Here is a 24,952-nt window from a genome sequence, read left to right on the forward strand (position 1 = left end):
TCGATGTGTCTGGAATGGCAACTAAGTATGGGAGGCACATTAGGTAAGGAAGGCTTGCTTTGCTGCAAATGGAGGCTTCATTAATATTTTGCCTTTGCCTTACCTTTATAGACCTCTTTGAATTAACTGTCAGCCAGGAATAATTCATGTGCCTTTGCCAAGGAGGTGCATGCCCTCAGGGTGAGTATGCTAACAGATCTTGTGAACCAGAAGTGTGCATGAGGCTATGACTGCTAATGAGACCTGCCATAATGCAACTCCCTTTGTTAGGAGTCCCTGTCACTTGCCAATTACAGTATCTAGCCTCTCTTATCACAGGATAATGGGTGGAGCACAAGGCCTCATGCCTCAGGCAACAACCTCCATTAACATAAGCCTCCACCAAAATTGGCTCACATAATCGGTAATTCAATTATGGCTTGAAAATTAATTTCTGTTGTGGCACCCATTTCACAACTTCAGTGGCTCAATTAAGAGTGGTGACAGGAGGTAGAATGGGAACCTGAAACCTAAAGGATAGGTTTCCAGTCTGCATTCAGGGATACAACTAGAGAAACTTCAATTATGAGCAAAGGATTTTGTGAATTAATCTCCACTGTAAATGCTTTCGATTTTATCTGTAGAGAGCATTTCTGGACAGAATTAAACTTAATCTCCAGATTCTCTTTAGAGTTTATTTTAGCACCACACTGAAAGGCAATGTGGCATGGTGCTTAGCATGTTGGATTGAGGACTTGGGAGATCTGAACTTTAGCCTCCACTTGGCCATTCGCTTAGTTCACCCTCCTGAACATAAATGGAGTGTCACAAATTTAAACAACTCTAACAGAAATCACCTTATACTAGAGCAGCCTTCCCCATCTTGGTAATTTTCAATTAATTTTGGACTTTTAAGTCCCATCAGCTCCAGTCAGCATGGCCAAAAGTAACAAACACTGAGTTTTCATGCAAAAATAATCTGTAGGCTGGTGTCTCACTATTTCACAAAAATGAATTGTCTAGGTAATAGTCTGATGAATAACTGCCCACGAGCTGAAAAGTATGCCACAGTTTATTCAGTGGAACTTGGTTCTGTGTAAAATTATGTAGGCCAAAGCAACGAGCTCATCAGTATTCAAAAGGGATAGGTTAAGATAGCAAGGAAAGTTGGGTTTAGTCTACACACTGGTGGTAATAACCCCCACATGTTACTTTACTCAATTATATCTGTCTCATAACACCAACCTTCTATCACACAAATGGCTTTTTATGATAAGGTACAGTTCTGTGTATACATACCTGGAAGCAAGTGTCACTGAATTTAATAAAACTTACTTCCAAGTAAACCATGTAATAGGTCAGGCTAGAAGTCTGGCGCTACATGGTATGAATGACTGTAGTTTGGCTCTCAACTTAGGTCTTGATGTCCATGCCCCACCAGCCAAGGCATGTGCAAAGGGAGAAATAAGAATTTCACATTATGAAGGCGCCTGATAGCAATGTAAAGGCAAAATCCTGTGCAAGTTTTTATCTAAACTTGCCAAGGATTGCACCCTAGGAGAGCGTGTGCATTGCTAGAACTGGCAGCTCCATATCATATAGAACATATTTTTCAGGCTAATGCCCTCTGTTACCTTGAGTTTTCAGTAAACTGGCAGGTAGGGAACAATTGTGCAGTGCACTTCCATATTTAGCTAAATTTATTTATTCATTTGGAAAACAATTTGAACAGCAAAACATTGTGAGAACAATCCCCATTCCCTCCCCCCGATCCACCGTCCCATCTTACAAAAGACTTCCACTTACTCCAAAAGGCTGTCCTTTTCCCATTAAGACAAAAAACCAGTGCCACAGTCTTCACAAAATTAGAACATACTTTGTAGCATCTAAACATCTTATTTTGAAAGTGGGGTTCATTTCCGCATTAACAGCAACTGGAAGCCACTGAGTTTGTCTTGATTTTTCTTCAGTTTTTTTTAGAAGATGTGAAAACAGATCAATGGAGTAAATTAAGAGGAGGAACAGCCTATTTGTTGAGAACTTTGGCCATGAGAAATGCACATTCACAGTCTAGCTCTTTAATAGAATACTGAAAAATGCTGAGGCAGCCTAAGTAACCCGACAGAGGCACCTACAGCTTTGCTGTTAATGAGGGAATTTTGACCCCTTTTGAGAAGATTTGTACTGCAGCAGCAAGCTGTTTGCTTCCTGTAGCCCAAGGCTGGGCAAGTTGTGACCCTCCAGATGTCTTTGGCACTGCAGTGCCCAGCAGCCCTGGACAGCTCAGCCAATGGTGAGGAATCGTGTTAGCTGCAGTCCAGCAACAACTGGAGGGCCACAAGTTACCCACCCTGGCTGTAGCTGCTTACCTGTGGCCCTGCACAAAGCAACAGCACCAAAGGGCTGGTTTTCCTCCCCGCAAAATGACAGCATTGTAATCACAGCAAGCTGCAACATGGACGTGAGTTGTCCGCTTCATGTGTGCATGGGACCCCTTCCTTGCACTAAAAGGGTTGTTTCAGAGAGTGCTCACAATTGCCAAATCTGAAGACTGGTCTCATAAAAAGGAGGAGCTTGGAAACAGGCTTTGTGAGGACCAAGAAGAAAGCGAAACGTTGAGAGAGGGAGAGACCATGTTATTCTGTTTAAGTGTGCACAAAACTTAAGAGCACGACTAAGTCCCACAAATTTCAATGGGATGAAATTCTTCACTTTGGGTGGACTAAAAGCTTTAAAAAGTTTGATGTGGGAGGAGAAGAACTTCTCTGGGTATAATTCGGTCAGAAGCTGAGCACTCTTAAGTTCTTCCTCATTTCCACAGGAGACATTTAGGCACATCCTTAACATGTTCATAGAAATCAGTGGGGCTTTGAAAGAGGTAAACATGACTGGATCATGCCCTTGACTGATGTCTTGGAAAAAACTATGGCCGGTGAATTGAACATTGTGAGTTTGGACTAAGATCAGCCAACTTGATCCTCACATGTCCAGCTGCAGAAAGAGAGCTGTGTTGTCATTACAGTCATGCACAGGAAAACACTGGATGTCACAGAACAGTTTCAGCTTTTCAACAAACAACAGAAAAGAGTCACACTTTACGGACAACACCAAGAAACATGCAAACACTCAAAAGACCTGAAGAGACAACTGTGAAAACCAGAATGGGAGAGGCCCAACAAACTTAAGATTGCTCTTTAACACAGCTAAAGGCATCTCTTTACATGACCTATCTAGGTGTGAATTCCCTCGCTCATGTGACAATGACGAACATGGTCCTTTGGAGAACGGATGAGAAAGCGCTCGCTCTTTGCTCAGACTCCAACGCTGGTTTAGGCACTAAGCATCCTTGTTGCTTTTGGCACCATCTTCAGTTTCTATTTAGCTGTTGCACTCCTCTTTGTTTTCTTTCCTTGGAGGAGTGAGTTCAAATGCTGGGAAGCGGGACTTCTCAGGGACCAATATGTCAGAAAGGAAGTGGATAGCTCCCGCCATTCCTGAAACAGATGCATCACATCCAACTTGTCTATGATCTTATGCCGACACAGAACTCAAAGGAATCCTCTGAATCATCCCTGCATATTAAGTGTGTGTTCACATGTGCACACAGGCAGTTACCTATCTTGCCCATTTCCACAATCACACAGAAGCACAGTGCTATGAAAAAGAATGCAGCTGTGAGATCTACCAGCCTTCTTCAACCTGCTGACCTTCAGATGTTTGGGACTTCAGCTCCCATCAGCCCTAGCCAACCTGGCCAGTGGTGAGGAATCCTGGGAGCTTGAGTCCAAATCAACTGGAAGGGGCCAGGCTGGGGATGGCTGTGTGTCCTCCCCTCTTTTTCTTTTATGGTTGCGGTGGACAGGGGCCTCCCATTTTATCCTCTCAATACACCTGAAGGAAGTGTGTGGCCATACTTCGAGGTGGGTGCTCTCCAGCTCAGAATCCCTGCAAGTGTAAGTCAGCAAGCGTAATCATCAGAACTGCTGTGCTGATGTGGCAAAAGTACTACCATTCATATCAGGAGTCAGCCAATCCAGAGCTTCATACAGCTGCTAATCACAAACCGCAAGGCAAAAGGTTTGCTCCAAGCTCTCCAGTAGGCTTCATGACTAAATATAGACTTGCCTGTTTAAATACAGATTAACACTCTAATCTCTCTCTATTTTGGGGGTCATTATGAGTACCTGCTCTGTGGGAAGGATCCCAGGAGGAGGAGGGAGGGAGGAAGGTGAGGGGACAGGCGGGCAAAGATCCCTTCAGGTCCCTATTCTAGCAGGACAATCCTTTCCCACCAGAAAGGCATTGTACCTTTATTTATTATATTTATATCCCACTGTTTCTCCCTCAAGGAACTCAAGGGGGCTTAAATATTGTTTTATTAGAGATATTATTAATGAATCTGCCATCTTGGGAAAGTTTAATTGTGTTTGTGGGAAAGAAATATTTGTAATATTAAATTTAAAAAATGACAGCTGGTCATTAGAGCATATCAATTCAGATAATGTACCTTATATTCTAGAATGGACCTTATATTCTTTTGCATTTGTAAGTACCTTCTCTTTTTTTGTACTGCTGTACCATAATTAACAAAGTAACCCTAATTTAGGCACGTGTGGAATAAGGGTGGAAAAACATTCCTACCCCTAGTCCAGTTTAGGTAAGTGGCACAAATCATGTAATCTAATATAACTCTGTAATTTGTAATTTATAATCTGAACTTTAACATAAGATTTTATAATCCTGCTTCCTGATAATATTTCTATGAAAGAAAATAGAGGGATGCTGTAAATGTGTAAACTGCAGTACTGGCTTTAGCATCATTGCAGATACTTGCAAATAATTTTGCAGTTCTACATATTAACAAAAGATGGCAAACAAGAGCTATTTTCTGAGAATACCATGTTCAGAGCTGCGCATTATTGGTTCATTTGTGAAATGCAAAGTCCAGAATTTCTATTAGAAAAGTGTGTCAGAGCTAGACTACATGTTGCTGAGATCTAATCTACAAATTCTATTCTCCAACAGATGACAATACTGAGTAACTACCAAGCCTCCAGGCAAACTTGTAATTTAGTCATTTTAATAACATGCGAATACCTATTTTGACAGAAAGAACAATGTGCTGTAGATCTCAAAGGGGCACAATCCAGAAAAAATTGCTTGTGACTTATGTGGGAAATCTCTGCTAAGCTTTTGGGGATTCAAGACAGCAACCAGTTCTGCCACTTTGCTTCGGCTAGTTCAGTTGCACTTGGGGGGCCCACTGCCTGCATCATGAGGTATGCATGGCTCTCAGGTAATTCCTGAAACATTCATGTCCAGAATGGGACTGACCAGCAAAACTCCTTTGTGCAAGCACCACTGATGTACACTCTTCTGAACACAAGCATTTCTGCTCACTTCAGATTGCTTTGGAAACCGCTAGGTCTTCACTGCGCTCATGGTATGTCCTGCTTGCATATATTGGATATTGCCCTTGGACTCCAGTCCTTTGCAGAGACTAATATCTGAGGACTGCACTGCTCATCCCACTGATCTGAGACTTACTTCCAGATTGCCCTGGACTGTCTTTCTTTCTCAAATTAATGCTGTGGGACTTGCTTAAACCTCATAACTGTCATGGAGACAATTAACATTTGCTGGATGGTTCCAGCAAACACAGCTAAGCATGCAGCTGCCCTCTCTGCATCTGTCTATGCATCATGGAACACTGGCCTCCAAATCAAAGAGGAGACCAGTCCCAGAGCATTTCTATGGTTTTGTGGCACTTTTGCCTCTGCAGTTTCCCTGTGCAAGAGCTTTGCACCATTGGCTTATGCCCTTGAGCTGCAGCAAACTCTCAAATAAGGCTCTCAGAAAAGGTGGTGGCAAGCAACAACAAAGTACAGATTGAGATAATCCACCAAAATAGATTCTAACACCTCAAAGATTAGCTTATAGTGGGAGACGGTAACTAGCATCGTTCCACTGTTGGAACAAAGAGGGGAGAGCTTTAAAATGTTAAATTTTAACTTTTTAAAATTCAACACAGAGCTTGAATTTGATATACAAGGTGCCCAAGAAGCAAAACTCAGTGTGGTGTGGGGGGAAAGCATGTTAGCATGGGCATGTCAAATCTTTGTTTAGTGTTATATAGAAGCAACACAGATTCCTCACAGCAGGCTTGCAGTAGAATCCTATGCAGGTCAACGTGGATTTAAGTCCCAGTGTGGTCAGTGGGTCTAACTTCCCATTAAATATGTTAAGGAGCACAGCCTTGATCAATTTAAGTCAAGGGTAGGCAGTTTAGTCCCCTCCAGATATAATATTCAAAATGATAACAAGAGGAGGAGTACTACTATTAATCATCATAATAGACTTACTCTAGAGAGAATTCAATAATATAAAGCTCTTACCTTCAAACAACGAGTAAGGCCTGTCAGGAATACGACATCCGTGTGCTCCATACTCAAGACACCACTCTGCAAACTGGGGGAAAGGAGGAAATGAAGGGGAACAAAAAATAACTAGATTTATATTTAATCAATATAAATGGATAGATATCTACATCCAATAGTAAGGAATACTGCAATGTGCAAGATGAGGAACACACTGCAGTCAATCTGTCCAGATTAAGATGTCTAATTCAGTCCATGATGAGATTTCAGGAAATTGGAAGTGCAGATTAAGCAAAATCCACTCTATGTGATTAAAGCTGAATTGACTTCGTCTCTCACTGAACATCATGAAACAAAGATCTATTAGCAAAATGGCAGCACCAAGGCGAGATGCTTAACAGCTTCCATTAGGAGGCAGTTGTGATAGTCAGCAGCCCACAGTCCAGATGATTCCACTCCTTCCAGCTGGCAGAAGAGGACAGAGAGACACAGAGCCTAATTGGACCACTGTCCAGGTCAACAAGAACCAATAATTTCTGTAGGGCCACACAGACTGCAGAAGGGCAGAAATGTAAAGTCACCAGGTCCCCTGATGTGGATAACTGATACACTGGGATGCATCAATGAATCATTTTACTTGATAGCACCACTTTTTGGAATTCTGCAGTAACTGAGGAGTGAAGGACTTGTCCCTTTTCCTTGTACTGGTCACCCCTCTGCATCAGCATACTAGGTTCTGTTTTACTTTTTCCTCATCATGCTTTGCTGGTCAAATTCCCTTTCCTTTCTTCCTTTCTCCCCCATGCTTTTGAAAATAACATGCCAATGTAGGCAAATTAACAGATGTACAAGTGATATGGGAAAATGGCCTAAGACACAGAACTGAACATAGGTCAGTGACCAGAGGGGAAGGCAGGGCAGGAAATCAGGGGAAACGGAGGCTTATTGTTCTATGTCTTGTATTGTCAACTATTTAATTGGGTGGGAGTGAGAAATTCTTGCTTTGTTAAAAAAAATGCAGAAAAACTATAAATACTAACAAACTCAAGAGTTGGCAAAGCTGTGCAAATAAATATCTGTGTGGAAAATCCTCTTTATGCTTTTTATGGGTAGGGTCCAAAATTTGGGAGCAAGACATTGCTTCATCTTCATAGCAAAGAGATAGTTATTTTCAAGTTTTGCCACAGAGGCACTGATGTTATTGCAATCCAACCTACATCAACAACTGCCTCCTTCAGCTGATGATCACCAGGTCCTGATGGAGAGGCAGACCCCTGGCATTGGATGGGGCTGCCAGAGACAGCTGGCCTCGTTTTCAGCCTCAGAGGTCAGTCTCACTATGCTGTCCTCTATACAAATCTGCATGTATGTATTTGCTCTATTTTTATCCTGCTTTCCCAACAATTAATGCCTCTCAAAGCAACCCACACCAATTAAATAGACAGGCCCTGCCAACATGCCTGCAAACTGAAAAGACAGAACAGAGCACGCAAACAGAACACACAGGACTGGACAGAAAGGGTAGAGGGGCAAGACTGGTTCTCCAAGGCAGAACAAAATGGTGAACTCAACATGGGCATTTACACCTGGTCTGGGCCGGGCTGTGTTGCTTGAACAGCCCTTGGTCGCTCTTACTCTCCTGACTAATGGATGTGTTCAGAGAGCTTCCTCCTTTTACTTCTGCAATCCCAGGCAGCTGGGCAGAGTGTTATTCTGGCAAGGATGGGCTGCAACCAGCTCCCTGCTGCCACTCCTTCTCTGGCCAATGCATGGGGCCGGGCTGGTCTCTTCCCCTCTTAATATTATTTTAAGTGCAGTAAGGCATGGATGGAGTCCTATTTCAGCAGAGGCAAGGCCCCCAAGGCAACCTACTTGGTATTATTCCTGGGAGGCCAGGCTGAAGCCTTCCAACGCAGCCTCTGCTGTCCCCTGGCTGGGGGCAGAGCCATGTGTGCTTCCCTTCTGCTCTTCAGTGCCAGAGCAACTATCAGTCACGGACTCAGTGAGGATACTTACAAGGCAACAGGGCACCATCCACTCACAAGGGGAGAGCACCAACAGGCTTAGGGGAAGCCCAAGGTTCACAGAAATACAAGAGGTATGGTGGGGGGTGGGGGTGCTCTAGAAGGCAACCAAAAGCACTTCAAGGAGGATAAAGTACTGTTGGTGGACATAGAATCGCTTGAAGGGAAAAACTCAGAAAGGAAAATGAAAGGGAACAGAGTACTCTGGAAAAGGACTTGGCTGGCTGGTTGGCACTCTTAATAGATGCACTTCACACTGCAACATCTTGTTCCCCTGTCCATTTGTTTTATATAATGCTAATGTAGCTGGGGTATGAATGTTCCAGTTTCCCTTCTTGTCCCTTGTTTCTTTTATTTCTTTTCAGTTGTAAAACTTTGCTACAATTATGCAGGGGCCACTGCATTATTTTCCTTATAAAGCATCAGGTATAATTTCAAGACTCTAAAGAAAATGATGAGTATTACCTTTATTTTTTAAAATTATATACATGTTTGTGATGGAAAATTTCTCTCCTCTTTTTGCAGAATGTATTCCTTATTTTATTTATTAGATTTGTAACCTGACTGAAGAGATTACATCATTCTTCTCCTCCTGCTCGCAATCTTATCCCCAAAACAACCACCCTGTGAGGCAGGACAGGCTGAGAGTTTGTGACTAGCCCAAAGTCGCCCAGTTGGCTCCATGGCCGAGCAGGGACTAGAACCCAGATTGCCCGAGTCCCAGTCCTGTGCTCTTAACCACTACGCCCCACTGGCTCTCAATTAGTTATCAGGGCAGATGAGATCTGCCTTCAGAAATAAACCGTCAGAGAGATAGGCACACACAGAGAAGTACAGGAATGCAACAGGATACCTTGCATGCTCGGTAGAGGTACTTTTTATCCAGAGTTAGGTGGTAGAGGGATAAGAAGGAGTAGCCATTTCCAGCAGTCCCATGGCAGATCCCATACCCTTTCCTCAATAATCCTCTCTGCCAAATGACATCACTACATTCCATGGCATCCTTCAAATATTTATCTTCTTTGAAAATCTATGGAAATTAACAAACACAGCATGACAGATTAGAGGAGGATCTGAAGGCTCTTTAGTACAAATTCCTGCTCAATGCAAAAAACAAAAAACAAAGCAAAAGTTTTGTCCTCCAACTGGATTTGAGCCAGGAACTTCATGAGCGTGTTTGTAAGCCGTCCAGAGACGAAAGGGATGCACGGCCTAGAAATATCCTAAATAAATAAATGTTTGCGACTGCTTTGCAGGCCCTACCACATGCCTAGCCACCACAGTCAACTAACTAAAAGCATTATAATGTGAATATGTCTGTCCATAACTAGCAAGAGAGATTCCACACACAGCTGATGTTCATTACTGTCTGCTCTGGGAAGTTTACCCACATTCCACTGAACCGGCTGGATGTAATTTTTGATGCACATTTGATGTGCATTCGCATCCAGGCTTCACAACCAGCTCTTGATGTAGGCCTTTACTTTTACACAAAGCTTCACCCAGATTCTCTCAATAAAACTCAAAAAAGGCATACCAGTGTTATTCTCCCTACAGTGCAGATGCGGATGCTGAGACTGACTGCCAGAAAGCCATCCAAGCAAACTCTGGGGTGAGATGAGATTTGAACCAGGGTCTTTCTGGGCAGTATCCTATGCTTCTGCTACTTCTCTTTATCCAATGGAAAGGGGCCACTAATGCAACAGGAACTAACAGTTTCTGGAATAACCCCAGGAAATGAGCAGAAACACTCACTTTCAGAACAGGGCACATCAGTGGAATTCCCTTCTGAGGACTCTGCTGATCTGCCTCATTCTGGAAACAGGTGCTGTTCCTTGTTTCTGGCTGTTTCAAGAACCATTAATTCCTGTTCCACTAGTGGCCCATTCTGCTGGTGCAGCTGCAGTGTAGGCCAGTGTCTCCCAACTGTCAGAACATTCCTCTGGTTGTCTTCCTCCCCGACCCTGACCTCCTCAACTTAGAAGACAAGCTCTTTAGCCCAGGGAATGTCTTGTCTCTGTGACCCTTGTACACAGCACTGTATTGCAATGATAAAATACCAGCCAGAATTCTGAGAACTACTTAGGGTCAAGCCACTCAGATCTTCTTTGTTTGAACAACTGATCCCCCCACCTAGCCTCCTCACCATATCAAAAAACAGCATTTGAAAACCTGATCACTTTCACACAGCACGGGGAAAGCACTGTTGCCTTTTGACTGTTTTTTCTGTCTCAAAGATTCCCTTGAACTCACATTGCTAGTTCTTTGGATCTCAACCCAAGCAGCAGAGAAAGCCTCACTAGGTCTTGAGGTGTACGCACCCATGCCTTTGACCCTCTTGCAGACTCCTCTTAGAAATCTGAAAACTAAGCTTTCATTTAAAATTATGCCTGCTTCCATCCCTCATTTCTGTGCAAAATTAGGACATACCTTATATGCTTGCATGAGCATATGGATTACTCCAGGGGCACCATGGCACCAGTGAACCAGCCTGTCAGTTTCGTTGCTTAAAGATGATGGATAATTCCCAGATCGGAATTTTTTATGACGCACATAGTCAATGCTTGGCTTCACCAGCTCCGTCAAAATCTCCTGATCCACATTGGATGCTGGCTAAAAAAACAAGATTGTCCCATGATAAAATTTCACTTTCCAAAAAATGAAAAATGAAACGGTGAAGTCGATATAGTGCTATAAATCCATGTTCAAGCACATTCCTGCTGAGGAATCATGCCTTCAATTATCCTTTAACAGGGAGACAGCGAAGGAGTTTTTTCCTTTGGTGGTGGTGGTGTATTTAGAGGGTGGCTTTGCACATCACGAAGAAGTATGACATGTGACCTTTGCATCTGCCCACACAAGAGAGATATTCCCTCATTTAGAATTTGCACATTGTGCAAGGGGGGAGGGAATTCTTAAGTGTGTTAAAGTAGAGATGCAAAAGCAGAATGCACCTGTCATGTGTGCATCCCTGATCATCCTGAAATGGGCCTATAAATGAAGACTTTCTTGAATAAAACAAGGAGAAAATGGGAATCATTTCAAGATGAAAGGCAATTAGTCCATTATGGGTCCTAGGACAAAGAAATGGGACCCCTCCAAAAGTGGTTGAGATTTTTAAAAAAAAAATATTGGCCTGGGAGCCCTACAACTTCCACAGTAGGGCACTGAGGAAATGCTTGAAAATGCACAGTAATCTTAACAGTGAGGAGATATGACTCTTACTGACTGCATTTGCACATGATCCCAGCTTCCTGTGAATTAACAGCAAGCTAGTTTGTACAGGCTGCTTCCCCCCACCCCCCATAAATGGCCAGGGTGAGACCATCCTAATTTAAGGGATAACTGAAACATGGGCAGTTTCCTCAGAAGGCAGAACTGTGGGTGCTAGACTGCATGCAGGACAGAAAGTCAAGAAGCTGCATTATGGAGAAATGACTGCAAACAACCTGATTGCTCCTGAATCCTATAAAGTAGGCCTCTGACATCTATGCTGAAGAGGGCAAGAAGGTTCCTTCTCCTCCTGTGTTTGCTGCAGCCTGAAAGAGGGATTAAACTTGGGCACTTTGGCAGGCAAAGCACATGCTTCCCCTTGAATTATCATGTCATCCTCCCTGCTGTAAGCACAGGGCCTTTCTCCCAACCAGTGATCAGTGGGTCATTTCCCAGCTTTAGTGGAATTCTTTCCCAATGTTCAAGTCTCTCTTAAGGCTTAGCTGCTTCCAGTAAGTGCTTTAAGCTAAAATGTGCTGGCATTTTTGGTATTCTGGCACCTGCTCCTTTACTTTTGGTCCCATCCACCACTGGAACATGGTCCTGAGAGCTTTTCTGATCAGGAATTCAATCCTCAGGATGAAAAAGGCTTGACATACTTGGCCTAGAAGCAGAATAGAGTAGAACAGGGCAGGACTGGGCAGAGCATAGAGAGTGTGAGAGACAGAGAAACTTCTGCTGCTGGTGACCATTCACCCAGGATGGCTGCCAGAGGAGACTGCTTCAGGCTGACAACCATGGATGGAAGCTAAGTGGGCCGCGCAATCTACAATATTACCTGCATAAGCATGTAATAGATCCCAGACACACCATGGGCTGCACCAACGTACTGCTTCCTGTGCCACTGGTACAATAGTGGGCAGCGTTCTGTTTTCCTCTCTTCTCTGGAAAAATTTTTACCGGATTCAATGATGACATCTACCACCTAATGCAGAGAGAATGGCAAATGCAGAGAACACCTCACACCTCGCTGGAGTGCTCAGCCGCTCAAGTCATTCTTGTAAAGAATTCAGAGCCCTCTGAAACAATCACTATCAACCATTCAGTCAGGAAGATCATGTGGCTTAAAACATATTTGCCAGAGAGAACAATTATGTCTTCATGTAATCTATCAAAATTGCTCTTGGAAAAATAATCTTATCAAAGATATCCTTTGTTGCATGGAGGGTACATTTTCCTCCAGGAACCATTTTTGGTGTATTCCTGGCAAAAAGGGAGATCCCCCACCTGCCGCTCCCACAGCCGGTGGCTCCATTGCAATAGTGGCAGCCGTGTGGAAGCTGCCCTAGTCTCACAGACATCGTACTGGACAGTGTCCGTGCCCTCAGCAGTGCTGGATGATAACTGACCTCTGGTTTGCAGCATTGTAGGAATGTTAAAAAGTTGCTCTTCAATATTACTACTATTTCATGTATTTTTAAGAGAGTGGAGCACTAGCTTTATCCTCCACCCCTCCCACAAATGTGTGCAGGCGTAAGGGGAGACTCCCTGGTTTTCTTTTATGTAGTTCTCCAAAGGCCAGGCACTCTCCCTTCCGCCATTCACCTGGGACGGCTGTGGAGCACAAGACCCCAGAAAAAGATCTTGCTTACCTCTTTGATAACAGACTGCGGCACTGTCTCCGGACCAATTTCAGTATTCAGATAAAGCAAGGCATACAGGTAACCGGCTCTTCCATACAGCAGCTCATCTGGAAGGTCAGAATCTGTGGCGATGACTATTCTCTGGAGCTGTAGTAGTCTGGGGCAAAGCAGAATTGGACAAAGGGCTGACCAGGTGGCTCAGTTTCTCTCTCTCATTTCATTACACCAAATTCTCAGCTGTGACTGATGCCATCCATTCAAGGCTTGTTAACAGTGACTCACCTGGTTGCCATGGCTACTCCTTGGAAGTCATCAGACTAGGCTTGGAGGAAGGATTTGGGGGAACAGAGTGGGGAGACCAGGGCTGCCAAGATAGAATATATCCTGGAGGTGCTCAGTCCCCTCCCTCCCGCTGTGAGGCACTGTAGCTGGATGGCTCAAATCAGTCTTGAAGTTGCTTTACTTTGTAGAACTGGAGACATTTAGAGGAGACCTTTTCCTCTACCACTCCTTTGGCTCTGTATGAGTTCAGAGGCTACAGGCATCCCCATTAGACTGTGCCCTAACACTGCATCTAACCACAAAACTCTACAAATTACAAGCAGGCAGATTAGCCTACAAGCATCCAACAACACACATGTCCCTAAGCTGCTTCCTGCTACATCCTCCCTTTGTTTTCATCAGGATTGTTGAAGTTCTGGCCTGTGGGCCATATTTCAGCTTTCCAGGCTTGGATCCCTAAGCCCTCCCCCAGACACTATAAGGCTTACTTATTGGTAGGAAGAGCTTAAAGATACAATAGGCTGGCATTTGGGAGGAGACCTGCCCATTCTGCCTTCAGCCTCATCCTCCTGGAGTGCAGGCCCTGCAAGAGTCTCCAAAATCGAATTGGGTCCTCAGGCTGAAAGTGTTTTGACACCCCTACCTTATATCCAAGCACAAGGTCCAATGGAATATTGTGTATTGAATCCATGGAGCTCTTCGATGGAGCCAGTTCACACATTCAACTCTCAATCTTCAAGGGTACAGTAAAGCAAGTGCTGAACATTCGTGTGTGAAATGGGCCGTCAAGAAGGTTTTTCTTTTTCTTTGCTGCACCTGCCCCTTAGTGAGTCACTCCACATCCCTCACATTGCAAAAATGGCTTGGGATGCACTAGTTTGGAGGGCGGCATGGCAGGGCTGTTCAGAAAAAAGGAGAAAGCGATCCACCTGTGCTTGCTGATCTGTCCCCATACTGCTTTCTGGATGACAGTCACTTCTTTCAGAATGTAAGCCCAACTGATTACAATGGAATTTATTTCCAATTAAGCAGTCTTAGGATCCCAGCCTTAATCTTATTTCACTCTTCACTTCCACTCCACAAAACAGTCTGCCTGTGCCCAAATCTAAAATAACAATAGTAAATCACCTCACCAACTTTATCCGCAGCAGAGAAAGACATTCCATTTCAAATGGAAATTTTCATATCAGAAGCTAGAGATTAATTGCGAAGGGGTGTGGATTAGGGGGAGACTGATTAAACACTCTAAATATAAATGGTGCTGCAATGGCTGGAGGCTGAGTCTTCGAGAGCTAATCTGCCACAGCAGGCAGTGACAAGGGATGCTGGTGGGATGCTAACAGGTTCTGCCACAGCACAGAATGCAGATGGGGGCACTTCAGGATCTATAACCCTCCAAAGATCATTTTTGTCCTCTTCAGAGCATGGGAACAATGGAAGAAGGCTTCACAAAAGCCTCTGGATCCAATTATTATTATTTTCTGGGATGAAAATATTCAAGGAAACAAAACAAGTGAGATGGACCTTGCTCATATTGCAGGGGGAATCCGATTCCTGTTAGTTCTCAGCAGCTAACCAGGTCACTCATTTTAAAGCCTTACAGAACAGCTCTTCTTTGCAGGTATTTTTGCTTCCTTTGGGCCTCTGAAGCATTCCATGAACTAAAGTGACCCCACATCTTTCAGTTCCCATGGATGTGCAAGTGACACATAGGAGCACTTTTTTGTTGACTTGTTTTTAGATACACTCAGCGGGGTTCAAGCCATTTGTCTTTTAAACTGGGGGACAGCCACCGTGGCCAAGCTTAATGCTTAAACCATGAGGACTCCTGGTGCAAAATGCAGTGGAACCTGGAGTTGGGTCTTGAAAGAAACTTATTGTCAAGGAGCATGAGAATGCTTTATTGATAGCTAGCAGCCAACCTGTTAAGTGCAGAGATAGGATTTGTTTCTTTAAACATTCCATTTAAAGATTAAACGAAACATTAGCATACTTAAAACATTTTGAGAGTGCTACACTGATAAAGCAGCACTCAGCGCAACACCCACACCCACAATCAGAAATATTTAAGATGCAAGAGAGGTATGTGAACAACATCCTGACATAAAAATATGAAAATATACTGGGCTGGTTCCAGATGTAGGCTGGATCAACTGTGCCAGCAATTCTGGACTTCCCTGGGCCCTTCCTTCCCACAGCAATTCCTCCAGTCCCTTGACAATACTAGACAAAGTTAGGAGACCCTATGAATGGGGTGAGCTGTGGTGCCGGGGGCGGTGAATCAGGCAGAGGCCCATCCCATGAGCAACAGAATGTCAGATTATGTGGACCAGTGCATTGCAGCACTTGTTGTCTTTATTCTGAAGCTGAATTCAATGAGATTAACTCTGGTGATTGCACCCAGGATTGTAGCCAGAAAACAAACATCTGCACTGACAATCTGTTGCTTTTGGGGACTGTGTAAGGGCAAGCTTGGCACCTGTGCATTAAGCTAAAAGACCACTAAAGCTTGCATCAGCACTGAGTCTGAAATGTAGCTCTGAACTGGGACCACTTGTCAGAAAGGTATATTGCCAGTACTTAAAGCAACTGCACTAGCCAATTAAAAGCACTGTTCAAAGGCCTGGTACTTAAAAAAAACCTACCAGAAAGAATGCCTACTGCCACATTGACCAGTGGATGCTCAGAGATCAACTTTGAAAGCTCTCCCCAAGGTACCCCAACCATCTGGAGTGAGGCAAATGGGGATAAATGCTACGATGCCGCCTTTCTGGCATCCCAAACACAAGAAAGATCATTTGGCATCTTGTTCTGATGTCCTTTTGGGACTCAGACACAGGCCTTTTTATTTCCCCAGGCTTTTAAAAGATTTAACTCCTTTGAGGCTGTTATGCTGTTCTCATATCTGTTGTGTTAGTTTTACATTTCATGAGTTTATTGTTTATTCCTAGGAAAGCAAATGGAATGATATAGAAAACAGTCTTGTACTGATCCACACTATCTAACTTAGAATTGCCTGCTTCGACCGGCAGCATCAGAGTACTGGAGTACTGGAAATCAAGCCTGGGTTTGTTTGCATGCCAAGCAGGTGCTCTCTAACCAGAGATGCAGGATAGCATTTTTTCTATTGCTTCATTATTTTGCAGAAATGGCTCCATTTCATAAATTCTGTAGCAACAATCAACAGATGCCAACTTTTTTTCAATATTAGGCAACTGTGACAGTTTCAAAGTTAAAGACACGCAGTTGTCAGACTACCATTCTTTGGATCACTAACATTTATTTATATATTAAGTTGTAAGCACCTCAGATTTTTTCCTTAAAGTTAAAAGGAAGTACAAGCTATTGTCTTAAATTTTGTACAAGTGTTCCAATGATACCACATTTAAAACACAGTAAGGGTACAATCCTACACTTGTTTATACTGCAAATAAAAGAGGGGCCTTCTTGGTAGTTGCACCCTATAGGTAACACATGCTCTGCAGAGAGGTCCTCCTGGTGCCCTCTTTGTTTCCTTTTAGGCTTCAGGCAAAAACTTTTTTATGTACCAGGCATTTTAAAAGTTAGATCTATTAATATTTTTATGATAACAATTTTAGACTTGTCATTGTTGCTGTGTCTGGAGTTAATTTATGGATTGTTGTGATTATTTATTGTTGGATTTTTGTGCTTTCAGTGGTTTTTATTGTTAAATTGATGTTTTAATTTGTACATTGCCCTGAGAAACCTGTGGCAATGTAATTAATAGTAATTTTTAAAAGTCCTACAATCCCCAGGAGACCCCAGCTGGTTGGAGGGATGTCATCAGTTGTACAACTTTCTTGTGTCTAAGCATGCATAGGCTTGCATCCTAATGGAGATGCCTATAGCCCTCCAAACCCAGAGTGGGAAGAGTGCTGGGACAAAGGTTTCAGCCATCTAACTGCAGCACTGGAAAGGGGAGGAAGTTAAGATACTGCAAGAATACCCTGCATCTTAGTGTCACTGTCTTCCTCCCCTCCACTTGGAGCATCCCCTAAACTCCTTTAGAAGGTCACTGTTACAATCTCAGAGAATCTCCCGTAGTTCTTTCCATGCAGGCTGCAAGTGCTGGAGAGGAGAGGGTGACCCAAGCACAGATCCCCAGATCCAAGGTTCAAGCTCTTTTTCACCTCAGAGCTGCAAATCTGAAAAATCTTATGGCCCCCTGGATGCTGCTTATGTGCTTTAATTTTTCCCTCAGATATTTCAAGTGAAATACTTGAGATTTCCTGGGCCAAAAATCAACACAGAGTACTTTTCTTAGCTTGTTGTTCACCAAATACAAATAAAATAAATGTGCTGCATTAGACCATTATTCGGGGCATCAGAAAATGTTCCAGTGCAAACTGAAAACTTTCCCAGTGCAAGCTAACTTCATTTGTATAATGTTGTAAATCAACATTTTCCAGAAAACCCACATCCTTCTCTACCATGCATATCAAAGGGTGAGGTATAAACCTATAAAACAAATATAGCTTCAGCTAATGGGTGGTATAGAAACAACAACTTCATTCACACTGGCTTCTTCCCCTGTTCTTCCAAGGAAAGCCATCCAAAAATGGACACCACGTTTTGAATTCAAGCCAATCACCAAATGTTTAGCTTATCCACAGTCTCTTTCCCCAACCAGGCCACTCCCAGCTACTCACTTGGTCACACACTCCTTGGATTCACTGTCATTCTTCAGCTTGTGGTATACCACGGCTCCCACTGCCAAGGGTCCAGCATCACCACAGAGGAACGTAACCCGCCTTCCATTCAGATTGCGCAGTATTCTCTTCACGTAATCCAGGGACCGCTGTAAGTGACTTTGCTCCTTTGTCACGTGGTACAGCTGAAGGTACAAGAGGGCTATTCCTGGAATCATCATGCAAAAGAGAAATCAAATCCTTCTATTTCCTCAACATCCCTGGATCAGCATCCAATATAGAAGGGGTGCTGAGCCCCTTTTAAGTCTAGGGGCTGAATTCTACTTTGAAGATGTCACTGCTGAGCAGAGCCAAAAGCACAAGCATAGTTTAACTTAAAGCTCTTACCCCAAATAGGTGAGCCTTAGGAAAAGTATCTTGTTAGAATAGGTAAAAAGATGCATGAAAGCTCAAGAAAGAGGGTCTGGCCAGTGAGAAGGAGCATGGCTATCAGGAGACCCCACGCAGGCCAGCTTTGGCCCATGGGCCTGAGGTTCTGCATGCTTGCAACAAAAGAATTTCCTTTAAAGAATGGTAATTAAATCATCATTCTTTAAAGGTCTAAACTTTTTTCCAGACCAGAACTCATCTTTCATTTTTTAAAAATGGGATTTACCCAATTCCTTACCACAGCTCCTTCCCTTTCTGTTTCTTCCTCTCTTCCCCCACATTTCTTATCTTAAAAGAAATGCTAGACATGAATACCTTGGACCTAAACATCTGGAGCTTCACAAGTTGCCCATGCTTGGGTTGGGAAAAGAAGAGGAGAGAAGGAGCAATTCCCCCTTCAGCATCCTGAAAAGTTGCACCAGAGGGTTGGAGGAACAGTATGTGCACAGAAATGTCCTCCTCCATTTCTTGCAGCAGAAAGCCTCCACTGGATCTTATTCCTTTCCACAAACAGGAAGAGTGTGGATCCAACTCTAGAGAAAAAGAGGCTGATGCTTCTATGACCTACCTTGGGTGCAACACCCCAGCTGTTGAGATCAGTCTGATCCAAATCATGCCGCCCACTAAATGACTACCCAGAAACACTCATCTGGAGATACAAATGCTCAGATTCAGATAGGTGATGTGTGAGCCAGTGCATCACACATCAGGCATATCTTTCCTTGGCCCTCACTAGGGTGCCTTATCCTTCCAATTTTATATCAAAAACCAAACTGTCTTGATGGCGGTGGGATCACTTCAATCTAAGTGACCACCTTCACCTGCTGTCTTAATTACCTATGAATGCCTCTAGTCCACATGTGGCAGGTGATTGTGAACCAATCCGTTCATCTGCTGTGTACCAATTTTGTGATGGTACCCAGGGCAGTTTCTTAAATTGCCGAATGTGTCCACCATGAGCCCCAAAAGGTTGCCTACGTCTGCTCTGGGTATAACTGTGTAGCATGATCCTGTAAGATGCAAGTCCCACTGAATTCAGTAAAGCTCACCCCCAGTAGGTGTCCATAGGATTGCTATTTTAATGCAGTTGGTGTCAACAGGGAGGGTATCCATCATCAGCCCTGCCTTGCAGCTTGCATACTCTATCCCATATACACATATCACAGCATATGGGCTCCAATCCCACTGAGTAAGTACAGGAACACAGTTGTGCATGTGCTGGATTGAAAAAGAATAATGGCCGGGAGAGGAAGAGGGCAGATGGCAACACAGCAGCAAGCAAAGTCATTTTGTTCTTCTACACCACACATTTTTAGGACGCTTTTGTTCTGTGACAGTGCTTGACACCTCTCTACCCTCTGAAAAGTGCTGGCTGGGAAATGCTGGGAGGTGTACGACTTTTTTTCTGTCTAAACATGGATAGGGTTGCACCCTAATTGTACTTTATATAAAAATATTGTTGCCTTTAAGAAGCCTCAGGAAAGCTTGCATGTTTTTACACCGCATCAACTGTCAAGTAGGTATCCACTGAAATCAGAAAAGAAGCCAAGTCAGTGCAAAGACATCAGCTGAAACATCCTTGCTATTTCATCTCTCTTCTGCACCATATTTGAGCATTCCTGTACAAAACCCAAGCCTTCCTCCACAGAACTATTACTCATCCATCTGTCTTACTGTTTGACGCAAACAGTAGATTTGTTACATAGCAGTTGACCAGAGTAAGCTAGCAATGAATTCTCTTGCGTTCACCCTCAGAATCTTGTTGTTCCACTTCTTGAGAAACAGCAAGTGAGAGATGGCAATTAAAAATGCTGCTCCCATTTTTAGATTTTTAAAAACAAACTAATCACAAATGCTACAATTTTGTCAGCTCTCCACCTACAGAACCATCTGCTCAGAACGCTCTGAATCCTTCCCAAACCGATTAAAGAGGAACAAGTGGAAAAATAATACATGATCCAATCCTCTTTTGGATTTAACTCTAGCTAGGTACAATGCTGGAGGGATGTCGATCTGTCCCTTGTTGACTCTGCTGGGACACCAGCTCCCTCATGCTGCTCCCTTCCTCAGCTGTCACCTGGCAGCAGCTATTCCTCTGATGCATCAGAGGGAAAGATAGAGAGCTCTGCAGACAAACCAGCTCCTTTTGGTGCCTCCTTTCTAGAAAAGTCTCTATCCCAGCTGGTCATTATAGAAACTATGGAAATTGAGGAACTGGTACCCAAGTTTGTTTTTTCTTCCTCATCTCCTTTTCCTTTTATACTGTATCTTTTAGATGTAAGCCAGAGGGCAGGAGTTGACATTATTATTGACCATATACAAGCCACTTTGGGAGCCTTTTCAGATAAAGACTAGGGTAAAATGTTGGACAACATTCTAAAATATGAAGTGGAGCATGGCACATGTACAGAACTGAAGCAAACAGGACCCAGATTCAGGTTCCCAGAATTTTGTACACTCCACTAATACATATATTCTGCATTTTGGAAGTACAAATTCAGCACCAGGAACCTTCCTGCATTCTGCAGTTCGATTCAGTTCTAAAAATTAAGCAGATCTCCCTGCTTAGAGAGTCCTTCGGACTAATTAAAGCAGGATAGAAGTTAAATAAATAATCTATTCTGCATATTTTATTATGCACCATTTTTCCTTTCTTCAATTATTCTGGTTGGCTGGTTCTGGGGATGGGCAATGAGTGATGGCAGTCCTGAAAACGTACATTCAGGTACTTAAGACTTTAAGGGTGCAATCCAATGCAAGTTTAGATGGAAGGAAGTTTCAACAACTCCCAGTTTTCCCCAGCCAGCACAATGCATAGGATTGTGCACTCAGAAAGTAATCATATGGTTCCTGGACAAATGTCACAGGCACTGCAGGATGGCTCGGAAAACCCCTTCCAGGGTCAAAGATCCAGGCACTGATCTCTCACTACCAGTGTGGAAAGGATAGTGCTGGCTGCCCACCCCCCCCACCCCCCACACTAGGAAAACTAACCTTGGAGAAGGGATATGATTTATCCTGAGCCTCCTCTTGCCTGTTTCCTTGCCCACCCAAAGCACCAAAATATACGGGATTGGAGAATGGAGAGACAAAGATCACCTTTGCTGCAACTCCTGCCATGACAGCTTTAGTCTAAAATCCTGTCAGTGGGCATCCAAGCAGTGAGGACACACAGTTCACAGGATTACAGCCTAAATTTTATTCAGCCACTTCTCAAGCTTCAGAGCCTTGAGGAGGCATTGTCCACACACCTTCAAGTATGGTTGTGAAGCAATTCTCAGGAAGTTAATTGCTATGCCCAAGACAACATCTGATGCTTTTCCTGTTGTCAGATGATATGATTATGCATGCACATGCATGGGCACACACGGGTGTACACAACAGATTCTTTCCCCTGCCCCAAATCCAGCCAGTTCAATCCACCAGTCAGTCAACCCATCCATAAACAAGTAACGGGAGAGGTTTTTTCCCATGTGTGAGTTTTCAGCTTCTTTTTAATACAGGTAATCCCCAAGTTACAAAAAGCCCGTACCTGTTAAAAAACGTCCATAAACCTATTATTTTTAAAAAAATCACTGCAGAAAACCATCTTTATCATAGAGAGAGGAAGTGAAAGGATAGAGAGGGAGGCCTCCAAAGCATGCCTTCCTGCCTCACCCATCTGGAAAGGGAAATCCCCCTGGCATTTCCTTGCTGCAAAGAGGAGGCACTGGTGAGTTGGGGGGGGGGGGCAGAAATAGTCACAGTTTTTCCACTTTCATGGGGGTCCTGTATCCCTAACCGCCCCCCCCCCCCAATTTGGAGGGCTGACTATACATGATACAAATTTGACTTAGAGACAAATTCCCATTTTCTCAGGAACAAAACTCATTCATAACTCGGGGATTGCCTGTGCTACAAATATTGGCCACACTATTCAGATAATCAGGGCAAAGAGAAGTAAAGAGAGAGTGAGTATTTTTTCTGAATGAGAAATACCAGCTGCATCATTTCTTGGATGCCCAAGGAAGAACTGTCCTCTCAATTTAATCATTAACTGCTTTAATGGAGAAAGAAAGCCACAAGAGCCTAATTAAACAGGTCCCTATGTTCTACATCATGGGTCCTCAAACTACGGCCTGTGGGCTGCATAAGGCCCACCATGCTCACTTATCCGACCCACCTCAGAGCTTTAGGACTAGCTCAGAGAAAGCAATGGTGGGCCTTATGCAAGTCCAAAAGCTATGAGCTGGCACAGGCGTTCTCTGAAACTGTGCGGAGAGCCGGTGCATGTGCCAAATTGTAACAGCTCTCCCCCCTCATCCCCTTGCATGCATATACAGAGCAGGAATATGGAGCAGGAAACAGAAGAGAGGAGGGCGGAAGAGAGAGAGAGATGAAGACACTAAAAAAGGATTGAAGGTAAGAAAAATATAACTTCTAAAATCCATTTTTAAGTATGTGAGCCACGTTCCTGGGCTGTGAGCCAAGCCACGGCTACTTCGCTGAGCCTGGGGATGAACAGACTGCGATGGAGTGGGCTGCGGCTCCCACGCCTCCACCGCAGCCTTCAGTGGGCAAGCCCACTGCAGTCGAGCTGCTGTCATGCTTCCCCCCACAGCGGGGAGAGGCAGGAGGTGCCCCACTCGGCCGGCCGCAGCCCTGTCCCTCACCTTGCCTCACCTCAGAAAGAAGCCCTTACCTCCCTCCTCACGGCCCTCTCCCGGCCAGGGGAGCCACCCCACGCTCACCTCTCCAGCCTCCCGTTCCTGCTCCCTCATAACTGGGGCAGCGGTGAGGACTATAATTTCCATCATGCCCAACCAGCATGGCCAGTGGAAGTTGTAGTCCAACTCATCTGGACAGTACCAGTTTTGGCAAGGTTGCACTCAGTTGCAAGGTTGACATGCACATGGCTGGTAGACTAGATGGAGTCTAGATGGAGCCGGGGGTCAGACTAGATGGCCCGGGAGGCCCCTTCTGACTTGCTCTGTTTCTATGTTTCTAAAATATGGTAGTCATTAGTTCTGCATCCAAATACAGCCATTGTGTATTGTGGGAATTGTTCTTGGCTAACGTGCTTCAAATACTAAGAGTGGCATTAACAGTATTTATCCTTAGTATTTTTGCTTCCTTCTTTGTAAATGCCAGTTGGAGTCAACAGCTGCATTATGCAAAATACTATATTTAGTGCCTTGGTTGTGTTGTTGCTATGACCCTTGAATATGGACATGCTCTTTCCCACCTCATCTTTGGCTTCTGCTGCAGCCTGAGGGAGTGGAGCAAACATTTTTAATTAATTTTTTAAATTATAATTAATTTTTAATGTGCAGTGTGCATAGGAATTTGTTCATATTTTTTTCAAACTATAGTTGCTCCCCCGCAATAGTCTGAGGGACAGTGAACTGGCCCCGTTTAAAAAGTTTGAGGACCCCTGTTCTATATCCAGTTGCCACCTGGGCTGTAGGCGGAGGTGCATGTCTCGCCTCTAGTAGTATCAAACACTTCATTGAAAAGTGGCACTACCCAAATGAACTGGGTATCAACAGAAACAAGTCCTGCCCCTAAATCCAGCTCTCAATCACTAAAAAGTCTAGCCTCTGAAAGGATCTTAAAACCCTCACCTCTAAATTAATTCTGTGAGTGTTGCTGAATGGATTAGATACCTCACCTGTCCAGCCAGTATACGCAGAGCAGTCATGTGGATCTGCAGTCTTTAGTCCTTCTTCCATTTGTTGCAACAGATCCTTAATTTTAGTTGTGATCCTTTTATTGAAAGAAGGGCTGATCTGCAGAAATTAAAGAGAGATATTATATAACACACACATAGACTACATAGCATTTGATGGCATATCAAAGTATAGGAAAAACTGAATTTAAGCTACTGTGTATTGATATTTCACGTGGTCTATAATGACTTCAGGTAGGGAAGAGTCAGTGGTTCCAGTATTTCTCAGATGGAGTTTCTCAGCTGCCCTCACTCTTGTGTATTCGGATCCAAAATCCACATCCAACATCGTAAGTGACACTCATCAATTTTCTCCTGTTCTAAACATCCTCATCTGTATTCATGTCTTACCAAAGGAAGGGAATAACTACAGGCTTGCACAGAGTCAAGTTCATAGCTATAGAACAGCAAGATAAGGAACGGTTGCCATTGCAACGCACATCACTGTGTCCTCTTTGTGATCAGAAGCCATGGCAGCAGTTTTCAAGAATGAAACAGGCTTCAATAATTCCAGGAATGATTGGTCTTCCTTAGCAGGCAAAAGTAGCTGATTTTAAAGCTTTAAATGTAGACTTTCCACCCAACTGACAACTGAGTTTGGGCTGCTGAGATAACACTGTTATAGGGG

General features: G+C 43.8%; 1 protein-coding gene across 3 annotated transcripts in view; it reads right to left on the reverse strand.

The window, feature by feature from the left end:
• Nucleotides 1-24,952, reverse strand: part of LANCL2 (LanC like 2) — a 40,253-nt gene that overhangs the window by 8,757 nt on the left and 6,544 nt on the right. For 2 of the 3 annotated variants that reach the window (XM_044429725.1, XM_044429727.1), the window contains 8 exons: nucleotides 24,268-24,385; nucleotides 18,189-18,396; nucleotides 13,246-13,393; nucleotides 12,432-12,578; nucleotides 10,811-10,993; nucleotides 9,234-9,410; nucleotides 6,375-6,447; nucleotides 1,669-3,473 (listed from right to left, as the gene is read on the reverse strand). In XM_044429725.1, the coding sequence (XP_044285660.1) occupies nucleotides 3,358-3,473; nucleotides 6,375-6,447; nucleotides 9,234-9,410; nucleotides 10,811-10,993; nucleotides 12,432-12,578; nucleotides 13,246-13,393; nucleotides 18,189-18,396; nucleotides 24,268-24,385 (1,170 nt within the window). In that variant the 3' untranslated portion in view covers nucleotides 1,669-3,357. Of the gene's footprint in view, nucleotides 1-1,668; nucleotides 3,474-6,374; nucleotides 6,448-9,233; nucleotides 9,411-10,810; nucleotides 10,994-12,431; nucleotides 12,579-13,245; nucleotides 13,394-18,188; nucleotides 18,397-24,267; nucleotides 24,386-24,952 lie in introns of those variants that run through there. The other variant, XM_044429726.1, reaches the window with a different exon arrangement.

Source organism: Varanus komodoensis, unplaced genomic scaffold (assembly GCF_004798865.1).
Source record: "Varanus komodoensis strain SLA01 unplaced genomic scaffold, ASM479886v1 scaffold200, whole genome shotgun sequence".
In the NCBI taxonomy this organism is placed as follows: Eukaryota; Metazoa; Chordata; class Lepidosauria; order Squamata; family Varanidae; genus Varanus; species Varanus komodoensis.